The sequence below is a fragment of the Carcharodon carcharias genome, chromosome 8 (assembly GCF_017639515.1).
Source record: "Carcharodon carcharias isolate sCarCar2 chromosome 8, sCarCar2.pri, whole genome shotgun sequence".
Lineage (NCBI taxonomy): Eukaryota > Metazoa > Chordata > Chondrichthyes > Lamniformes > Lamnidae > Carcharodon > Carcharodon carcharias.
This window is the reverse complement of record NC_054474.1, coordinates 116,666,191-116,688,045: the sequence shown is the minus strand read 5'-3', so window position 1 is coordinate 116,688,045 and position 21,855 is coordinate 116,666,191. Positions and strand designations below refer to the sequence as shown.

General features: G+C 50.0%; 1 protein-coding gene across 3 annotated transcripts in view; it reads right to left on the bottom strand.

Moving 5' to 3' along the window:
- Positions 1-21,855, bottom strand: part of fbxw5 (F-box and WD repeat domain containing 5) — a 401,196-nt gene that overhangs the window by 101,147 nt on the left and 278,194 nt on the right. For all 3 annotated transcript variants that reach the window (XM_041193118.1, XM_041193117.1, XM_041193120.1), the window contains exon 3: positions 14,508-14,665. In XM_041193118.1, the coding sequence (XP_041049052.1) occupies positions 14,508-14,665 (158 nt within the window). The remainder of the gene's footprint in view (positions 1-14,507; positions 14,666-21,855) is intronic.

Here is a 21,855-nt window from a genome sequence, read left to right as displayed (position 1 = left end):
CGCATCCTCACACAGAGTCAGAGAGGTCGAATCCTCCCACGGAGAGACAGAGGTCGTATCCTCACACAGTGAGAGGTCGCATCCTCAAACAGAGAAAGAGAGGTCGCATCCTCACATCGAGAGAAAGGTCGCATCCTCACACAGAGAGAGATCACATCCTTGCATAGAGAGAGAGGTCGTCATCTCGCACAGAGAGAGGGAGGTCATATCTTTACACAGAGAGGGAGAGGTCGAATCCTCGCACGGAGAGAGATAGGTAATATCCTCACACAGAGAGAGTGAGCTTGAATCCTCGCACGGAGAGAGAGAGGGCGAATCCTCGCACGGAGAGAGATAGTTAATATCCTCACACAGAGAGAGAGAGGGCGTATCCTCACAAAGAGTGAGAGAGGTTGAATCCTCGCACGGAGAGAGAGTGGTCGCATCCTCACATGGAGAGAGAGGTCGCATCTGCACACAGAAAGGTCGCATCTTCACAGAGAGAGAGTTCGCATCCTCACGCAGAGAGAGACTGGTCGCATCCTCGCACAGAGAGAGTGAGGTCGTATCCTCGCACAGAGAGAGAGAGGTCGAATCCTCGCACGGAGAGAGAGAGGTCGAATCCTCGCACGGAGAGAGATAGGTAATATCCTCACACAGAGAGAGAGAGCGAGCTCGAATCCTCGCACGGAGAGAGAGAGGTCGAATCCTTGCACGGAGAGAGAGTCAGAGGTCACATCCTCACACGGAGAGAGAGAGGTAATATCCTCACACAGAGAGAGAGAGGGCGAATTCCACATAGTGAGAGGTCGCATTCTCACACAGAGAGGAAAGTCGAATCCAGACACAGAGAGAGAGAGAGATAGTGGTCGTATCCTCGCACAGAGAGACAGAAGTCGTATCCTCACACAGAGAGAGATCGCATCCTCACACAGAGTCAGAGAGGTCAAATCCTCGCATGGAGAGAGAGAGGTCATATCCTCACACAGAGAGAAAGGTCGCATCCTCACACAGAGAGAGGTCACATCCTCGCATAGAGAGAGAGGTCATCATCTCGCACAGAAAGAGAGAGAGATCATATCTTTACACGGAGAGAGAGAGGTCGTATCCTCACACAATGAGAGGTCGCATCCTCACACAGAGAGAAAGAGGTCGCATCCTCACATCGAGAGAAAGGTCGCATCCTCACACAGAGAGAGGTCACATCCTCGCATAGAGAGAGAGGTCGTCATCTCGCACAGAGAGAGGGAGGTCATATCTTTACACAGAGAGGGAGAGGTCGTATCCTCACACAAAGAGAGACTGGTCGCATCCTTGCACAGAGAGAGTGAGGTCGTATCCTCGCACAGAGAGAGGTCGCATCCTCGCACAGAGAGAGGTTGAATCCTCGCATGGAGAGAGAGATAGGTCAAATCCTCGCACGGAGAGAGAGAGGTCGAATCCTCGCACGGAGAGAGAGAGGTCGAATCCTCGCACGGAGAGAGAGAGGTCGAATCCTCGCACGGAGAGAGATAGGTAATATCCTCACACAGAGAGAGAGAGCGAGCTCGAATCCTCGCACGGAGAGAGAGAGGTCGAATCCTCGCATGGAGAGAGAGTCAGAGGTCACATCCTCACACGGAGAGAGAGAGGTAATATCCTCACACAGAGAGAGAGAGGGCGAATTCCACATAGTGAGAGGTCGCATTCTCACACAGAGAGAAAAGTCAAATCCAGACACAGAGAGAGAGAGAAATAGTGGTCGTATCCTCGCACAGAGAGACAGAAGTCGTATCCTCACACAGAGAGAGATCGCATCCTCACACAGAGTCAGAGAGGTCAAATCCTCGCATGGAGAGAGAGAGGTCGTATCCTCACACAGAGAGAAAGGTCGCATCCTCACACAGAGAGAGGTCACATCCTCGCATAGAGAGAGAGGTCGTCATCTCGCACAGAAAGAGAGAGAGATCATATCTTTACACGGAGAGAGAGAGGTCATATCCTCACACAATGAGAGGTCGCATCCTCACACAGAGAGAAAGAGGTCGCATCCTCACATCGAGAGAAAGGTCGCATCCTCACACAGAGAGAGGTCACATCCTCGCATAGAGAGAGAGGTCGTCATCTCGCACAGAGAGAGGGAGGTCATATCTTTACACAGAGAGGGAGAGGTTGTATCCTCACACAGAGAGAGAGAGGTCGAATCCTCGCATGGAGAGAGAGAGGTCGAATCCTCGCACGGAGAGAGAGGTCGAATACTCGCATGGAGAGAGATAGGTAATATCCTCACACAGAGAGAGCGAGCTTGAATCCTCGCACGGAGTGAGAGAGGTTGAATCCTCGCACGGAGAGAGAGAGGTAATATCGTCACACAGAGAGAGAGAGGTCGTATCCTCACACAGTGAGAGGTCGCATCCTCACACTGAGAGAGAGGTCGCATCCTCACATCGAGAGAAAGGTCGCATCCTCACACAGAGAGAGGTCACATCCTCGCATAGAGAGAGAGGTCATCATCTCGCACAGAGAGAGGGAGGTCATATCTTTACACAGAGAGGGAGAGGTCGTATCCTCACACAGAGAGAGAGAGGTCGAATCCTCGCATGGAGAGAGAGAGGGCGTATCCTCACACAGAGTCAGAGAGGTCACATCCTCACATGGAAAGAGAGAGGTCACATCCGCACACAGAGAGAAAGGTCACATCTTCAGAGAGAGAGAGTTTGCATCCTCACGCAGAAAGAGAGAGAGGTCACATCCTCGCACAGAGAGACAGAGGTCATATCCTCGCAGAGAGGGAGGTCGCATCCTCACACAGAGAGAGAGGTCACATCCTCACACGGAGAGAGAGAGGTCGTATCCTCACACGGAGAGAGAGTGGTACCCTCGCACAGAGAGAGAGAGAGAAAGAGAGGTCGAATCCTCGCACGGAGAGAGGTCACATCCTCGCACAGAGAGAGAGGTCGTCATCTCGCACAGAGAGAGACAGGTCATATCTTTACACAGAGAGGGAGAGGTCGTATCCTCGCAGAGAGAGAGACAGAGACAGGTCGTATCCTCACACAGAGGGGGAGAGGTCATATCCTCACACGAATGGAGAGAGGTCGCATCCTCCACACAGAGAGAGAGAGTTCGTATCCTCACACAGAGAGAGTTCGAATCCTTACACAGAGTGAGGGCTGTCGCATCCTCGCACAGAGAGAGGTCGAATCCTCGCACGGAGAGAGAGAGAGAGGTCGCATCCTCACATGGAGAGAGAGAGGTAATATCCTCACACAGAGAGAGAGAGAGCAAATTCCACATAGTGAGAGGTCGCATTCTTGCACAGAGAGGAAAGTCGAATCCAGACACAGAGAGAGAGAGAGAGATAGTGGTCGTTTCCTCGCACAGAGAGACAGAAGTTGTATCCTCACATAGAGAGAGATCGCATCCTCACACAGAGTCAGAGAGGTCGAATCCTCGCATGGAGAGAGAGAGGTCGTATCCTCACACAGAGAGAAAGGTTGCATCCTCACACAGGGAGAGGTCACATCCTCGCATAGAGAGAGAGGTCGTCATCTCGCACAGAAAGAGAGAGAGATCATATCTTTACACGAAGAGGGAGAGGTCGTATCCTCGAAGAGAGAGAGAGAGACAGGTCGTACCCTCACACAGAGGGAGAGGTTGTATCCTCGCATGAACAGAGAGAGGTCGCATCCTCCACACAGAGCGAGAGAGTTCGTATCCTCACACAGAGTGAGGGTTGTCGCAACCTTGCACAGAGAGAGGTTGTATCCTTGCACAAAGAGAGAGAGGTCGCATCCTCGCACAGAGAGAGAGAGAGGTCGGATCCTCGCACAGAGAGAGAGAGAGAGAGAGGTCGCATCCTCATACAGAGAGAGGTTAAATCCTCGCATGGTGAGAGAGAGGTGGTATCCTCGCACGGAGAGAGATAGGTAATATCCTCACACAGAGAGAGAGAGCGCGTATCCTCACACAGAGTGAGAGAGGTTGAATCCTCACACGGAGAGAGAGTGGTCGCATTCTCACATGGAGAGAGAGAGGTCGCATCCTCACATGGAGAGAGAGAGGTCGCATCCGCACACAGAAAGGTCACATCTTCACAGAGAGAGAGTTCGCATCCTCACGCAGAGAGAGAGAGAGGTCGTATCCTCGCACAGAGTGAGAGAGGTCGAATCCTCGCACGGAGAGAGAGAGGTCGTATCCTCACACAGAGAGAGATCACATCCTCACACAGAGAGAGGTCACGTCCTTGTATAGAAAGAGAGGTCGTCATCTCGCACAGAGAGAGAGAGAGATCATATCTTTACACGGAGAGGGAGAGATCGAATCCACACAGAGAGAGAGAGAGACAGGTCGTATCCTCACACAGAGGGAGAGGTCATATCCTCGCACGAACAGAGAGAGGTCGAATTCTCCACACAGAGAGAGAGAGTTCGTATCCTCACACAGAGAGCGAGAGTTCGTATCCTCCCACAGAGTGAGGGCTGTCGCATCCTTGCACGGAGAGAGAGAGGTCGCATCCTTGCACAGAGAGAGAGTGAGGTCGCATCCTCGCATGGAGAGAGAGAGAGGTCGCATCCTTGCACAGAGAGAGAGAGAGGTCGCATCCTCGCACGGAGAGAGAGAGAGAGAGAGGTCGCATTCTCGCACAGAGAGAGAGAGAGGTCACATCCTCACACGGAGAGTGAGAGGTCGCATCCTCGTGCAGAGAGAGAGAGGTCGCATCCTCGCACAGAGAGAGAGAGGTCGCATCCTCGCATGGAGAGAGAGAGGTAGCATCCTCGCACAGAGACAGAGAGGTCGCATCCTCGCACAGAGGGAGAGAGGTTGAATCCTCGCACAGAGAGAGGTCACATCCTCGCATCGAGAGAGAGGTCGTCATATCGCACAGAAAGAGAGAGAGATCATATCTTTACACGAAGAGGGAGAGGTCGTATCCTCGCAGAGAGAGAGAGAGACAGGTCGTACCCTCACACAGAGGGAGAGGTTGTATCCTCGCACGAACAGAGAGAGGTCGCATCCTCCACACAGAGCGAGAGAGTTCGTATCCTCACACAGAGTGAGGGCTGTCGCAACCTTGCACAGAGAGAGAGAGGTCGCATCCTTGCACAAAGAGAGAGAGGTCGCATCCTCGCACAGAGAGAGAGAGAGGTCGGATCCTCGCACAAAGAGACGAGAGAGAGAGGTCGCATCCTCACACAGAGAGAGGTTAAATCCTCACACAGAGTGAGAGAGGTTGAATCCTCGCACGGAGAGAGAGTGGTCGCATTCTCACATGGAGAGAGAGAGGTCGCATCCTCACATGGAGAGAGAGAGGTCGCATCCGCACACAGAAAGGTCACATCTTCACAGAGAGAGAGTTCGCATCCTCACGCAGAGAGAGAGAGAGGTCGTATCCTCGCACGGAGAGAGAGAGGTCGTATCCTCACACAGAGAGAGATTGCATCCTCACACAGAGAGAGGTCACGTCCTTGTATAGAAAGTGAGGTCGTCATCTCGCACAGAGAGAGAGAGAGGTCATATCTTTACACGGAGAGGGAGAGGTCGTATCCACACAGAGTGAGAGAGAGACAGGTCGTATCCTCACACAGAGGGAGAGGTCGTATCCTCACACAGAGCGAGAGGTCATATCCTCGCACGAACAGAGAGAGGTCGCATTCTCCACACAGAGAGAGAGAGTTCGTATCCTCACACAGAGAGCGAGAGTTCGTATCCTCCCACAGAGTGAGGGCTGTCGCATCCTTGCACGGAGAGAGAGAGGTCGCATCCTTGCACAGAGAGACAGTGAGGTCGCATCCTCGCATGGAGAGAGAGAGGTCGCATTCTTGCACAGAGAGAGAAGTCGCATCCTCGCATGGAGAGAGAGAGAGAGAGAGAGAGGTCGCATTCTCGCACAGAGAGAGAGAGAGGTCACATCCTCGCACGGAGAGAGAGAGGTCGCATCCTCGTGCAGAGAGAGAGAGGTCACATCCTCGCACAGAGAGAGAGAGAGGTCGCATCCTCGCACGGAGAGAGAGAGGTCGCATCCTCGCACAGAGACAGAGAGGTTGCATCCTCGCACAGAGGGAGAGAGGTTGAATCCTCGCACAGAGAGAGGTCACATCCTCGCATAGAGAGAGAGGTCGTCATATCGCACAGAAAGAGAGAGAGATCATATCTTTACACGAAGAGGGAGAGATCGTATCCTCGCAGAGAGAGAGAGAGACAGGTCGTACCCTCACACAGAGGGAGAGGTTGTATCCTCGCACGAACAGAGAGAGGTCGCGTCCTCCACACAGAGCGAGAGAGTTCGTATCCTCACACAGAGAGCGAGAGTTCGTATCCTCCCACAGAGTGAGGGCTGTCGCATCCTTGCACGGAGAGAGAGAGGTCGCATCCTTGCACAGAGAGACAGTGAGGTCGCATCCTCGCATGGAGAGAGAGAGGTCGCATTCTTGCACAGAGAGAGAAGTCGCATCCTCGCATGGAGAGAGAGAGAGAGAGAGAGAGGTCGCATTCTCGCACAGAGAGAGAGAGAGGTCACATCCTCGCACGGAGAGAGAGAGGTCGCATCCTCGTGCAGAGAGAGAGAGGTCACATCCTCGCACAGAGAGAGAGAGAGGTCGCATCCTCGCACGGAGAGAGAGAGGTCGCATCCTCGCACAGAGACAGAGAGGTTGCATCCTCGCACAGAGGGAGAGAGGTTGAATCCTCGCACAGAGAGAGGTCACATCCTCGCATAGAGAGAGAGGTCGTCATATCGCACAGAAAGAGAGAGAGATCATATCTTTACACGAAGAGGGAGAGATCGAATCCTCGCAGAGAGAGAGAGAGACAGGTCGTACCCTCACACAGAGGGAGAGGTTGTATCCTCGCACGAACAGAGAGAGGTCGCGTCCTCCACACAGAGCGAGAGAGTTCGTCTCCTCACACAGAGTGAAGGCTGTCGCAACCTTGCACAGAGAGAGAGAGGTCGCATCCTTGCACAAAGAGAGAGAGGTCGCATCCTCGCACAGAGAGAGAGAGAGGTCGGATCCTCGCACAAAGAGACGAGAGAGAGAGGTCGCATCCTCACACAGAGAGAGGTTAAATCCTCACACAGAGTGAGAGAGGTTGAATCCTCGCACGGAGAGAGAGTGGTCGCATTCTCACATGGAGAGAGAGAGGTCGCATCCTCACATGGAGAGAGAGAGGTCGCATCCGCACACAGAAAGGTCACATCTTCACAGAGAGAGAGGTCACGTCCTTGTTTAGAAAGAGAGGTCGTCATCTCGCACAGAGAGAGAGAGAGATCATATCTTTACACGGAGAGGGAGAGGTCGCATCCACACAGAGAGAGAGAGAGACAGGTCGTATCCTCACACAGAGGGAGAGGTCGTATCCTCACACAGAGCGAGAGGTCATATCCTCGCACGAACAGAGAGAGGTCGCATTCTCCACACAGAGAGCGAGAGTTCGTATCCTCACACAGAGAGCGAGAGTTCGTATCCTCCCACAGAGTGAGGGCTGTCGCATCCTTGCACGGAGAGAGCGAGGTCGCATCCTCGCATGGAGAGAGAGAGAGGTCGCATCCTTGCACAGAGAGAGAGAGAGGTCGCATCCTTGCACGGAGAGAGAGAGAGAGGTCGCATTCTCGCAGAGAGAGAGAGAGAGGTCACATCCTCGCACGGAGAGAGAGAGGTCGCATCCTCGCGCAGAGAGAGAGAGTTCGCATCCTCGCACAGAGAGAGAGGTCGCATCCTCGCGCAGAGACAGAGAGGTCGCATCCTCCACACAGAACGAGAGAGTTCGTATCCTCACACAGAGAGCGAGAGTTTGTATCCTCACACAGAGTGAGGGCTGTCGCATCCTTGCACAGAGCCAGAGAGGTCGCATCCTTGCACAAAGAGAGAGAGGTCACATCCTCGCACAGAGAGAGAGAGAGAGAGGTCGCATCCTCGCACAGAGAGAGGTTGAATCCTCAAATGGTGAGAGAGAGGTGGTATCCTCGCACGGAGAGAGATAGGTAATATCCTCATACACAGAGAGAGAGGGCGCATCCGCACACAGAAAGGTCGCATCTTCACAGAGAGAGAGTTCGCATCCTCACGCAGAGAGAGAGAGAGGTCGTATCCTCGCACAGAGAGGGAGAGGTCGTATCCTCGCAGAGAGAGAGAGAGAGAGGTCGTATCCTGGCACGGAGAGAGAGAAGTGGTACCCTCGCACAGAGAGAGAGAGAGAGAGAGAGGCCGTATCATCGCACAGAGAGAGAGAAGTCGTATCCTCACACAGAGAGAGAGAAGTCGTATCCTCACACAGAGAGAGATCGCATCCTCACACAGAGTCAGAGAGGTCGAACCCTCCCACGGAGAGAGAGAGGTCGTATCCTCACACAGTGAGAGGTCGCATCCTCACACAGAGAAAGAGAGGTCGTATCCTCACATCGAGAGAAAGGTCGCATCCTCACACAGAGAGAGATCACATCCTTGCATAGAGAGGTCGTCATCTCGCACAGAGAGAGGGAGGTCATATCTTTACACAGAGAGGGAGAGGTCGAATCCTCGCATGGAGAGAGAGAGGGCGTATCCTCACACAGAGTGAGAGTGGTTGAATCCTCGCACGGAGAGAGATAGGTAATATCCTCACACAGAGAGAGAGAGGGCGTATCCTCACAAAGAGTGAGAGAGGTTGAATCCTCGCACGGAGAGAGAGTGGTCGCATCCTCACATGGAGAGAGAGGTCGCATCTGCACACAGAAAGGTCGCATCTTCACAGAGAGAGAGAGTTCGCATCCTCACGCAGAGAGAGACTGGTCGCATCCTCGCACAGAGAGAGAGAGGTTGTATCCTCGCACAGAGAGAGGTTGAATCTTCGCATGGAGAGAGAGAGAGGTCTAAGCCTCGCACGGAGAGAGAGAGGTCGAATCCTCGCACGGAGAGAGAGAGGTCGAATCCTCGCACGGAGAGAGAGAGGTCGAATCCTCGCACGGAGAGAGATAGGTAATATCCTCACACAGAGAGAGAGAGCGAGCTCGAATCCTCGCACGGAGAGAGAGAGGTCGAATCCTCGCACGGAGAGCGAGTCAGAGGTCACATCCTCACACGGAGAGAGAGAGGTAATATCCTCACACAGAGAGAGAGAGGGCGAATTCCACATAGTGAGAGGTCGCATTCTCACACAGAGAGGAAAGTCGAATCCAGACACAGAGAGAGAGAGAGATAGTGGTCGTATCCTCGCACAGAGAGACAGAAGTCGTATCCTCACACAGAGAGAGATCGCATCCTCACACAGAGTCAGAGAGGTCAAATCCTCGCATGGAGAGAGAGAGGTCGTATCCTCACACAGAGAGAAAGGTCGCATCCTCACACAGAGAGAGGTCACATCCTCGCATAGAGAGAGAGGTCGTCATCTCGCACAGAAAGAGAGAGAGATCATATCTTTACACGGAGAGAGAGAGGTCGTATCCTCACACAATGAGAGGTCGCATCCTCACACAGAGAGAAAGAGGTCGCATCCTCACATCGAGAGAAAGGTCGCATCCTCACACAGAGAGAGGTCACATCCTCGCATAGAGAGAGAGGTCATCATCTCGCACAGAGAGAGGGAGGTCATATCTTTACACAGAGAGGGAGAGGTCGTATCCTCACACAGAGCGAGAGGTCATATCCTCGCACGAACAGAGAGAGGTCGCATTCTCCACACAGAGAGAGAGAGTTCGTATCCTCACACAGAGAGCGAGAGTTCGTATCCTCCCACAGAGTGAGGGCTGTCGCATCCTTGCACGGAGAGAGAGAGGTCGAATCCTCGCACGGAGAGAGAGAGGTCGTATCCTCACACAGAGAGAGATCGCATCCTCACACAGAGAGAGGTCACGTCCTTGTATAGAAAGAGAGGTCGTCATCTCGCACAGAGAGAGAGAGAGATCATATCTTTACACAGAGAGGGAGAGGTCGTATCCACACAGAGAGAGAGAGAGACAGGTCGTATCCTCACACAGAGGGAGAGGTCGTATCCTCACACAGAGCGAGAGGTCATATCCTCGCACGAACAGAGAGAGGTCGCATTCTCCACACAGAGAGAGAGAGTTCGTATCCTCACACAGAGAGCGAGAGTTCGTATCCTCCCACAGAGTGAGGGCTGTCGCATCCTTGCACGGAGAGAGAGAGGTCGCATCCTTGCACAGAGAGAGAGTGAGGTCGCATCCTCGCATGGAGAGAGAGAGAGGTCGCATCCTTGCAGAGAGAGAGAGAGAGGTCGCATCCTCGCACGGAGAGAGAGAGAGAGAGAGGTCGCATCCTCGTGCAGGGAGAGAGAGGTCGCATCCTCGCATGGAGAGAGAGAGGTCGCATCCTCGCACGGAGAGAGAGAGGTCGCATCCTCGCACAGAGACAGAGAGGTCGCATCCTCGCACAGAGGGAGAGAGGTTGAATCCTCGCACAGAGGTCACATCCTCGCATAGAGAGAGAGGTCGTCATCTCGCACAGAAAGAGAGAGAGATCATATCTTTACACGAAGAGGGAGAGGTCGTATCCTCGCAGAGAGAGAGAGAGACAGGTCGTACCCTCACACAGAGGGAGAGGTCGTATCCTCGCACGAACAGAGAGAGGTCGCATCCTCCACACAGAGCGAGAGAGTTCGTATCCTCACACAGAGTGAGGGCTGTCGCAACCTTGCACAGAGAGAGAGAGGTCGCATCCTTGCACAAAGAGAGAGAGGTCGCATCCTCGCACAGAGAGAGAGAGAGGTCGGATCCTCGCACAAAGAGACGAGAGAGAGAGGTCGCACCCTCACACAGAGAGAGGTTAAATCCTCACACAGAGTGAGAGAGGTTGAATCCTCGCACGGAGAGAGAGTGGTCGCATTCTCACATGGAGAGAGAGAGGTCGCATCCTCACATGGAGAGAGAGAGGTCGCATCCGCACACAGAAAGGTCACATCTTCACAGAGAGAGAGTTCGCATCCTCACGCAGAGAGAGAGAGAGGTCGTATCCTCACACAGAGAGAGATCGCATCCTCACACAGAGAGAGGTCACGTCCTTGTATAGAAAGAGAGGTCGTCATCTCGCACAGAGAGAGAGAGAGGTCATATCTTTACACGGAGAGGGAGAGGTCGTATCCACACAGAGAGAGAGAGAGACAGGTCGTATCCTCACACAGAGGGAGAGGTCGTACCCTCACACAGAGCGAGAGGTCATATCCTCGCACGAACAGAGAGAGGTCGCATTCTCCACACAGAGAGAGAGAGTTCGTATCCTCACACAGAGAGCGAGAGTTCGTATCCTCCCACAGAGTGAGGGCTGTCGCATCCTTGCACGGAGAGAGAGAGGTCGCATCCTTGCACAGAGAGAGAGTGAGGTCGCATCCTTGCACGGAGAGAGAGAGGTCGCATCCTCGTGCAGAGAGAGAGAGGTCACATCCTCGCACGGAGAGAGAGAGGTCGCATCCTCGCACAGAGGGAGAGAGGTTGAATCCTCGCACAGAGAGAGGTCACATCCTCGCATAGAGAGAGAGGTCGTCATCTCGCACAGAAAGAGAGAGAGATCATATCTTTACACGAAGAGGGAGAGGTCGTATCCTCGCAGAGAGAGAGAGAGACAGGTCGTACCCTCACACAGAGGGAGAGGTTGTATCCTCGCACGAACAGAGAGAGGTCGCATCCTCCACACAGAGTGAGAGAGTTCGTATCCTCACACAGAGTGAGGGCTGTCGCAACCTTGCACAGAGAGAGAGAGGTCGCATCCTTGCACAAAGAGAGAGAGGTCGCATCCTCGCACAGAGAGAGAGAGAGGTCGGATCCTCGCACAAAGAGACGAGAGAGAGAGGTCGCATCCTCACACAGAGAGAGGTTAAATCCTCGCATGGTGAGAGAGAGGTGGTATCCTCGCACGGAGAGAGATAGGTAATATCCTCACACAGAGAGAGAGAGGGCGTATCCTCACACAGAGTGAGAGAGGTTGAATCCTCGCACGGAGAGAGAGTGGTCGCATTCTCACATGGAGACAGAGAGGTCGCATCCGCACACAGAAAGGTCACATCTTCACAGAGAGAGAGTTCGCATCCTCACGCAGAGAGAGAGAGAGGTCGTATCCTCGCACGGAGAGAGGTCACGTTCTTGTATAGAAAGAGAGGTCATCATCTCACACAGAGAGAGATATCATATCTTTACACGGAGAGGGAGAGGTCGCATCCACACAGAGAGAGAGAGAGACAGGTCGTATCCTGACACAGAGGGAGAGGTCGTATCCTCACACAGAGCGAGAGGTCATATCCTCGCACGAACAGAGAGAGGTCGCATTCTCCACACAGAGAGAGAGAGTTCGTATCCTCACACAGAGAGCGAGAGTTCGTATCCTCCCACAGAGTGAGGGCTGTCGCATCCTTGCATGGAGAGAGAGAGGTCGCATCCTCGCAGGGAGAGAGAGAGAGGTCGCATCCTTGCACAGAGAGAGAGAGAGGTCGCATCCTTGCACGGAGAGAGAGAGAGAGAGAGAGGTCGCATTCTCGCAGAGAGAGAGAGAGAGGTCACATCCTCGCACGGAGAGAGAGAGGTCGCATCCTCGCGCAGAGAGAGAGAGTTCGCATCCTCGCACAGAGAGAGAGGTCGCATCCTCGCACGGAGAGAGAGACGTCGCATCCTCGCGCAGAGACAGAGAGGTCGCATCCTCGCACAGAGGGAGAGAGGTTGAATCCTCGCACACAGAGAGAGAGAGGTCGCATCCTCGCATTGAGAGAGGTTGAATCCTCGGATGGAGAGAGAGAGGTGGTATCCACGCACGGTGAGAGAGAGGTTGAATCCTCGCACAGAGAGAGAGAGGTTGTATCCTCACACAGAAAGAGGTTGAATCCTCGCATGGAGAGAGAAAGGTCGAATCCTCGCAGGGAGAGAGAGAGAGAGGTCGCATCCTCACACGGAAAGAGAGCAATATCCTCACAGAGAGAGAGAGAGGGCGAATTCCACACAGTGAGAGGTCGCATTCTCGCACAGAGAGGATAGTCGAGTCCAGACACAGAGTGAGAGAGAGATAGTGGTCATATCCTCGCACAGAGAGACAGAAGTCGTACCCTCGCGCAGAGAGAGATCGCATCCTCACACAGAGTCAGAGAGGTCGAATCCTCACACGGAGAGAGAGAGGTCGTATCCTTACACAGAGAGAAAGGTCGCATCCTCACACAGAGAGAGGTCACATCCTCGCATAGAGAGAGAGGTCGTCATCTCGCACAGAGAGAGAGAGAAATCATATCTTTACACGGAGAGGGAGAGGTCGTATCCTCGCAGGGAGAGAGAGAGAGACAGGTCGTACCCTCACACAGAGGGAGAGGTTGTATGCTCACACAGAGAGAGAGAGGTCATATCCTCGCACGAGCGGAGAGAGGTCGCATCCTCCACACAGAGAGAGAGAGTTCGTATCCTCACACAGAGTGAGGGCTGTCGCATCCTTGCACGGAGAGAGGTCGCATCCTTGCACAAAGAGAGAGAGGTCGCATCCTCACACAGAGAGAGAGAGAGAGATGTTGAATCCTTGCATGGAGAGAGAGAGGTGGTATCCTCGCACGGAGGGAGATAGGTTGAATCCTCGCACAGAGAGAGAGAGTTCATATCCTCACACAGAGAGCGAGAGTTCGTATCCTCACACAGAGTGAGGGCTGTCGCATCCTTGCACAGAGAGAGAGAGGTCGCATCCTCACATGGAGAGAGAGAGGTCGAATCCTCGTATGGAGAGAGAGAGGGCGAATGCCACACAGTGAGAGGTCGCATTCTCACACAGAGAGGAAGGTCGAATCCAGACACAGGGAGAGAGAGAGGTCGCATCCTCGCTCAGAGAGAGAGAGGTTGAACCTTGGCGCGGAGAGAGAGACGTCGAATCCTCACACAGAGAGAGAGAGGTCCCATCCTCACACATAGAGAGAGAGGTCGCATCCTCGCACAGAGAGAGAGAGGTCGTACCCTCGCACAGAGATAGGTCGTATCCTCAGAGAGAAAAAGAAAGGTCGCATCCTCACACGGATAGAGAGATGTGGTACCCTCGCACAGAGAAAGAGAGAGAAGTTGAATCCTCGCACGGAGAGAGAGATGTTGTATCCTCGCACAGAGAGAGGTCGAATCCTCGCACGGAGAGAGAGAGGTCGTATCCCACACAGAGAGGGATTGCATCCTCACACAGAGTGAGAGAGGTCGTATCCCACACAGAGGGATGTCGTATCCTCGCACAGAGAGCGATCGCTTCCTCTCATAGAGAGAGAGAGGTCGAATCCTCGCACGGAGTGAGAGATGGTGTATCCTCACACAGAGAGAGATTGCATCCTCACACAGAGTGAGAGAGGTTGAATCCTCGCACGGAGAGAGGTCGTATCCTCACAGAGAGAGGGAGAGAGGTCTCATCCTCACACAGAGAGAGACAGGTCGCATTCTCACACAGAGAGAGAGGTCGCATCCTCAAACAGAGAGAGAGAGGTCGCATCCTCACACAGAGAGAGAGAGGTCGCATCCTCACACAGAGAGAGAGAGGTTGCATCCTTGCACGGAGAGAGAGAAGTTATAAGCTCACATAGACCAAGCGAGGTCTTATCCTTGCACAGACTGAGAGAAGTCTTACCTTGACAAAACAGTCCTTGGAACAGGATCCAAATAAGTAGCCATTATGAGAGAAGCTGACGTGTAATACTTGGTCACGATGCTCCTTTAGCGTCTCCACTTGCACACATGGAATTGTGTCGTATAGTCTCTGAAATTCACCCAGCCACGAAACAGCAGCTGTAAAGTGACAAGATGTCAGCGTTAACATGTTTTAGCATATGGCAGCATAAAGTTTTCTGGTATCTCTTTTAGTTAAACATCCAATGTGATTCAGCTTCCTGTATCCTGCCTGTAATACAACTCTCAAATGCTATCTGAGACACAGGGCTGATTGTGTGAGAAATGGACAGGAGCATACAGGTACAGCTGGCATCTCCTCTCAGGAGACGGGCTTGAGGCACAATATTGAGGCACAATGTTGAGGCAGTACAGCTGCAGAATATCTTGCTATCCTTTGCACAGAACTTGGACCAGAATAATTATCCCAGCATTAGCATTGAGGTTGATGAGGGTAATGCTGTTGATGTGTACTTGGGCTCCCAAAGGCAATTGATAAAGTGTCACAAAACAGACTTGTGAGCAAAGTTAGAGTTCATGGACTAAGAGGGACAGCAGCAACATGGATAAGAAATTGACTGAGTGACAGGAAACAGTGAGTCATGGTTAATGGATGTTTTCTCAGGCTAGAGGAAAGTTTGTAGTGGAGTTCGCCAGGGATCTGTATTGGGACCCTTGCCTTTCCTGATGTATATTAATGATCTGGTGTGCAGGGCACAATTTCAAAATTAGTGAATAAGAACTTGGAAGCATTGTATTAAACTTCAAAAGGACATAGACAAGTTGGTGGAATGGATGGACAAATGGCAGGTAAAATTTAGCACAGAGAAGTGTGAAGTGATTTACTTTAATAGGAAGAATGGGGAGAGTCAATATAAAATAAAGAGTGCAATTCTAAAGAGGGTGCAGGAGCAGAGTGGCCTGGGGGTATATGTACACAAATCATTGAAAGTGACAGGACAGGTTGAGAGCATGGTTAATAAAGCATACAACACCCTGGGCTTTATCAATAGGGGCACAAAGTACAAAAGCAAAGGAAACTGTGTTTAACCTGTATAAAACACTGGTTCAGCCTCAACTAGAGTATTCCATCCAGTTCTGGGCACCACACTTTAGGTAGGATATGAAAGGTGCAGAAAAGATTCACAAGAATGGTTCCAGGGACAAGGAACTTCAGTTACGTGGAAAGATTGGAGAAGCTGGTACTGTTCTGCTTAGAGGATATTGAAAGGAGATTTGATAGAGTTGTTCAAAATCATGAGGGTAATGCTGTTGATGTGTACTTGGGCTCCCAAAGGCAATTGATAAAGTGTCACAAAACAGACTTGTGAGCAAAGTTAGAGTTCATGGACTAAGAGGGACAGCAGTAGATAAGGAGAAACTTCCCATTGATGGGAGGATCGAGAACCAGAGGGCACAGATTTAAGGTAATTGGCAAAATAAGCAATGGAGACATGAGGAAAAACTTATTTATGCAGCCAGTGATTCAGATCTGGAATGCACTGCCTGAGAGTGTGGTGGAGGCAGATTCAATCAAGAGGGACTTGGATTATTCCTGAAAAGGAGGAATGTGCAGGGTTATGGAGAATGTGGGGAGTGGCACTAGGTGAACTGCTTGTTGCATAGAGTCAGCACAGACACATTGGTCTGACTGGCCTCCTTCAATGCTTTAAAAGTTCTATTATTCAACGATTCCTCAACTTCACCAGTGCTTAAACTCATGCATGTAGGCATTAGTTCAGAAGCTAACAGGTTGCTTGCAAGAGTAGGTCTGCATTAATGCTGATAAAACTTGTGCTTGTGAACACTTAACACCAACAAGTAGCACCTTATATCCCAGATATTCAAGGAATTCATTATTAGTGAAAATTGTATTTTGTAAGGACTAGCTATAATGATACCTTATCTGGCCATTCCCCCCCCGGTCTCTCCATTCAAACTAAGGATCTCCTCTAGCTGAACCCTCTTCACCACTGATGTTGGCTCATTTCCTGCTCCTTTGCTCCATCACTCTGGATCACTACGGCCTACCCTCTGGAACACCATTCCCAAACATTTCCTCTTTCCACCTCTCTTCCCCATTTTCAATATTTCTAAATGCTTTTATTTGGCTGTAATTCTGGTTTCCAACTCATTTTAGTACCATGTTTGTTCACTTTAGCCACTGCTAAATCTAGCAAGTAATGTCATTAACAACAGATTTATTCAAAACAATTAAAATGTTGTAATGAGAGGGTTAATGCACCAGGTGGAGGGGTTTCAGTGAGAGGGTTAATGTACCAGAGGGAGAGGTTTCAGTGAGATGGTTAACGTACCAAAGGGAGAGGTTTCACTGAGAGGGTTAATGTACCAAAGGGAGAGGTTTCACTGAGAAGGTTAATGTACCAAAGGGAGAGGTTTCACTGAGAGGGTTAATGTACCAGAGGGAGAGGTTTCAGTGAGTGGGTTAATGTACCAGAGGGAGAGGTTTCAGTGAGAGGGTTAATGTACCAAAGGGAGTGGTTTCAGTGAGAGGCTTAAAATACCAGAGGGAGAGGTTTCAGTGGCCAGTGAGGTGGACTTTCAGGTCAGAAGTACCTAAGGAAAGCCTTGCATTGCTGTAGCACCTTTCACAGCCTTAGATTGTCGCAATGTGCTTCACAGTTCAAAAAATACTTTTGAATTGTAGTTAGTGTTAGAATTTAAGAAACATGGCAATTGATTTGTACACAGCAAGCTCCCAAAAACAGCAACATGATAATGACCCCAACTCTTCTTCCAATAGTGCCATGGGGACGGTTACATCTGTTTCAGAGATCAGACAGAGTCCCAGTTTGATGTCTGTGATGTTTCGTTTGAAAGGTAGCAGCTCTGACAACGCAGCTCAGTGCAGACAATGTCCCTCGGGAATGTCAGCCTGGATTATGTGTTGATATCTCTGCTCTTAGGGGCGAGGTTGCAATCAGTGGTGGTCTGTGTAAGTGGCTTTATCTCATTGATGAGCACTGATCTTTGCAATTGCTAATGGCTGAATTATTTATTTATTTCAGGAGGTTAATGAGATGACAGGATATTGCAGAGAACCAGGAGGACCACTTACAAAGTCGTAAAAGCGATTCAAGCTTTTTAGGTTTATAAAGAGAATTTTCCTTATTATTTCATGGGATGTGGGTGTTGCTGACATCTCTAATTGCCCTTGAACTGAATGGTTTTCAGAGGGAAGTTAACAGTTAACCAATTGCTGTGGGTTTAGAGTCACATGGCAGATTTCCTTCCCTAAAGGACATTGGTAAATCAGATGGTTTTTACAACAATCAATAATAGTTTCATGGTCACCATCACTGTGACTAAGTTTACTTATGAATACAAATACCACCAGCTGCCGTGGTGGGATTTGAACCCACGTTCCCAGAGCATTAGCCTGGGCCTCTGGATTACAAGTTCAGGGGTATTACCACTACGCCACCAGCCCCCACAAATGATTATGGCAACCTGTTCATAATGGGGATGGGTTCAAATCCCAGGTAAAAGTAAAAAGTGAAATTCTCACATTGGTAAGTCACCAGTGAAGGACATTAATGAGGACAGTGTAAATGAGTTCAAGAGTTCATGCAAAGAGAAGGGTTGAAGATATACATGAAAACATAGGGGTGGTCTCTAAGAAATCAATAGCTGTGTTGACTCAGTGGTCTGTTTCTGTTCTTAATCCCACACAAACTCCTGAACCTCATCAGGCAATGCTAAGCACAGAGCTGACCAGCACAGCACAAAGCATCGTCCTGTGAAATGGAAGGCTGCCAACGGTGGATGGGGGGGGTGAAGCGGCGTTGGGGTTGGTGGGGGGTTGGGGGGTAGGTGTAAAGTTGGAAAATAACTTTTAGAGTCTCCTGCCCTCCCGCTGCCAGATTATGGATTTACTGTTCTACAGGGCTGTGTGCACTAGGAATTCGCAACCAGTACAACTTTTGGTGTTACCCACTCTGATATGATGGTGTGGAGTGAAAGCTGGTATCTGAGTGAGGTATGAAAAGTTGGGAGAAAGGAATCTGGGAATTTGATAAAAGAGGGAATTAAGTGCCAAGGGAGATGGAATTGCAAAGAAGTCCAGCTGATCTCATACAAAACATGAATCAGACCATAAGATGGCAACACAGTAAGGGACAGTGAACAGGCAATTCTGCCACATGTGGGAGTTTTCGAGCACCAGTTACTGATTCAGTGAAATGCCATCAATTGACGTTGCTGAAGCTCAAAATTCAGAGCTTGAGGGGGAAATGGAGACAATCCAACACATTAGAGAGGGAGAGCAGTTTCTGGAGTGAGTGCCTGAGAGGGTAGTCACAAAAGTCATACAGAGCAGGCAATGGATGAGGAACGATTGGTGATTTAGTAGTAGGGAAAGGCAGGAAGGAAAGATTTGAGTTGGAGTGCCCAGAGTAACTGAGGTTACACCTTCCTGTGGGGAGAATGATGACTGCAATTAAATATCAATGGCTCCAACAAACAGGGTTTGGGGTTTGATGGGCAAGGAGGGAACAGGTTAGTAAAACAGCTGGAAATGCAGTAATGAGGGGATTCAATGGCTAGAGGCGCTAAGACCACCTTCTGTAGTTCAAACACATAGTCCTGGATGTACGTTCTTCATTCATGTTTTCCAATTAAGTATTTCTTTTTGAAAGTTATTATTAAATCTGCTTCCATCATCACAACTCATTCCAGGTCACAACAACTCTGTATTTAAAAAGAAATCTCATTTCCCCTCCAGTTCTTAGCCAGTCATCTTTCATCTGAGTTCTCTGGTTACCTGTCACCCCATGCCCCCCAACCCACCACCCCCCACCCCCCACATCACCACCATTGGAAACAGTTTCTCTTTATTTACTCCTGGAACTCCCTAACAGCACTGTGGGTGTACCTACATCACATGGACTGCAGCAGTTCAAGAAGGCAGCTCAGCACCACCTCAAGGGTAATTAAGGATGGCATGGCCTAGCCATGCTCACATCCTGTGCATTAATAAAAAATCAAAACTTTTATGATTTTGAAAACCTTTATTAATTCTGTTCTAAGGAGAACAACCCCAACTTCTCCAGTCTCCTCATATAACTGAAGTCCCTCATCCCTGTCACCTGGCTTGTAAATCACCTCAGACCTAAGACCTTGCCATCCTTCCTAAAGTGTGGATTCCAGAATTGAACACAGTATTCCAGCTGGGCCCTTGTTGAGACGGGCTAAAAATGGATAAAGAGGAGACAAAGGCTGACCGTACCTAAAGTTGATAAGTCATCAGGATTGGACGAGATACATTCAGAATGCTGAGGGAAGTAAGGGTGGAAATTCCGGAGGTACTGACCATAATCTCCCAATCCTGTTTAGACACAGGGGATTGCAGAATTGCAAATGTTACACCCTTGTTCAAAAAATTGGTGTAAGGATATACCCAGCAACTACAGGCCAGTCAGTTTAAATTTGTTGCAGTCCATGGAATAAAAGAGAGAATGACAGCACTTTTTATTCTTACATGCGATGTGAGCATTGCTGGCTCAGCCAGCATTTATTGTCCTAAATGTCCCTGAGAAGGTGGTGGTGAGCTGCCTTCTTGAACTGCTGCAGTCCACAGTGCTGTTAGGGCGGCCGGGGGGGGGGGGGGGGGGGGGGGGGGGCGGGGGGTGGAGGGAGCGGGGGTGGCGGGAGTTCCAGGATTAGGTATGTAAAAATGAAGCGTTTGGCTAAGACAAATGTGGGTCCATTACAGGCAGAGTCAGGAGAATTCATCATGGGGAATAGAGAAATGATAGAGAAGGTAAATGATCACTTTGTGTCTGTTTGCACTGAGGAAGATACAAGAAATTTCCCAGATTTAAAGGTCCAAGGAACAAGGGAGAATGAGGAGTTGAAGGAAATTAGTATAAGTAAGAAAGCTGTATTGGAGAAATTAATGGGACTGAGAGTCAATAAGACCCCAGGACCTGATATTCTGCATCCCAGAGTGTTGAAAGAGGTTGCTATAGAGATAGTGGATGCATTGGTGATCATTTTCCAAAATTCTGTAGATTCTGGAATGGTTCCTGAAGATTGGAAGGTACCAAATGTCACCCCACTATTTAAGAAGGGAGGGAGAGAGAAAACAGGGAACTACAGACCTGTTAGCCTCACATCAGTTGTAGGGAAAATGCTAGAATCTACTTTAAAGGATCTGATAAATAGACAATTAGATAAAATGGTCTGATTGGACACAGTCAACATGGATTTATGAATGTTTGTTGAATCCGCTGGAGTTTTTTTTGAGGATGTTACTAACAGAATTGATAAAGGGGAGTCGGTGGACGTAGTATATTTGGGTTTTCAGAAGGCTTTTGATAAAGTCCCCCACAGGAGGTTGATTAGCAAAATAAAAGCACATAGGATAGGGGTAATATACTCTCATGGATTAAGGATTGGTTAACAGACAGAAAACAGAGAGTAGGAATAAATGGGTCATTCTCACATTGGCAGGCTGTGACTAGTGGAGTCCAACAAGGATCAGTAATTGGGCCCCAGCTGTTCACAATATATCTCAATGATTTGGATGTGGGGGCCAAATGTAATATTTCCAAGTTCGCAGATGATACAAATCTAGGCGTGAATGTACGTTGTGAGGAAGATGTAAAGCAGCTACAGGAGGATTTGGACAGATTTAGTGAGTGGATAAGAGCATGGCAGATGGAATATAACGTGAAAAAATGTAAGATTATCCACTTTAGCAGAAGGAACAGATGTGCAGAGTATTTCCCAAATGGCAAAAGATTAGAAAGTGTAGATGTACAAAGGGACCCAGGTGTCCTTGTCCATAAATCACTGAAAGCTAACATGCAGGTGCAGCAGGCAACTCGGAAGGCTCATGGTATGTTAGCTTTTATCGCAAGAGGATTTGAGTACAGGAGTAGTGAAGAAGTATTGCTTCAATTCTACAGAAGCTTGATTAGATCACACCTGGAGTACTGTGTGCAATTTTGGTCCCCTTACCTCAGAAAGGATATTATTGCCACAGAGGGAGTGCAATGAAGGTTCACCAGACTTGTTTCAGGGATGGTGGGACTGTCTTGTGTAGAGACAATGGGGAAACTAGGCCTGTATTCTCTGGTGTTTCGAAAAATGAGAGGTGACCTCACTGAAACTTACTTAAAGGAATAGACAGGGTAGATGCAGGTAAGATGTTTCCCCTGGTTAGGGAGTCTTGAATCAGGGGACACAATTTCAAAATAAAGGGGATCAAGATGTGGAGAAATTTCTTTACTCAGAGGGTTGTAAAACTTTGGAATTCTCTACCCCAGAGGGCCGTGGAAGCTCAG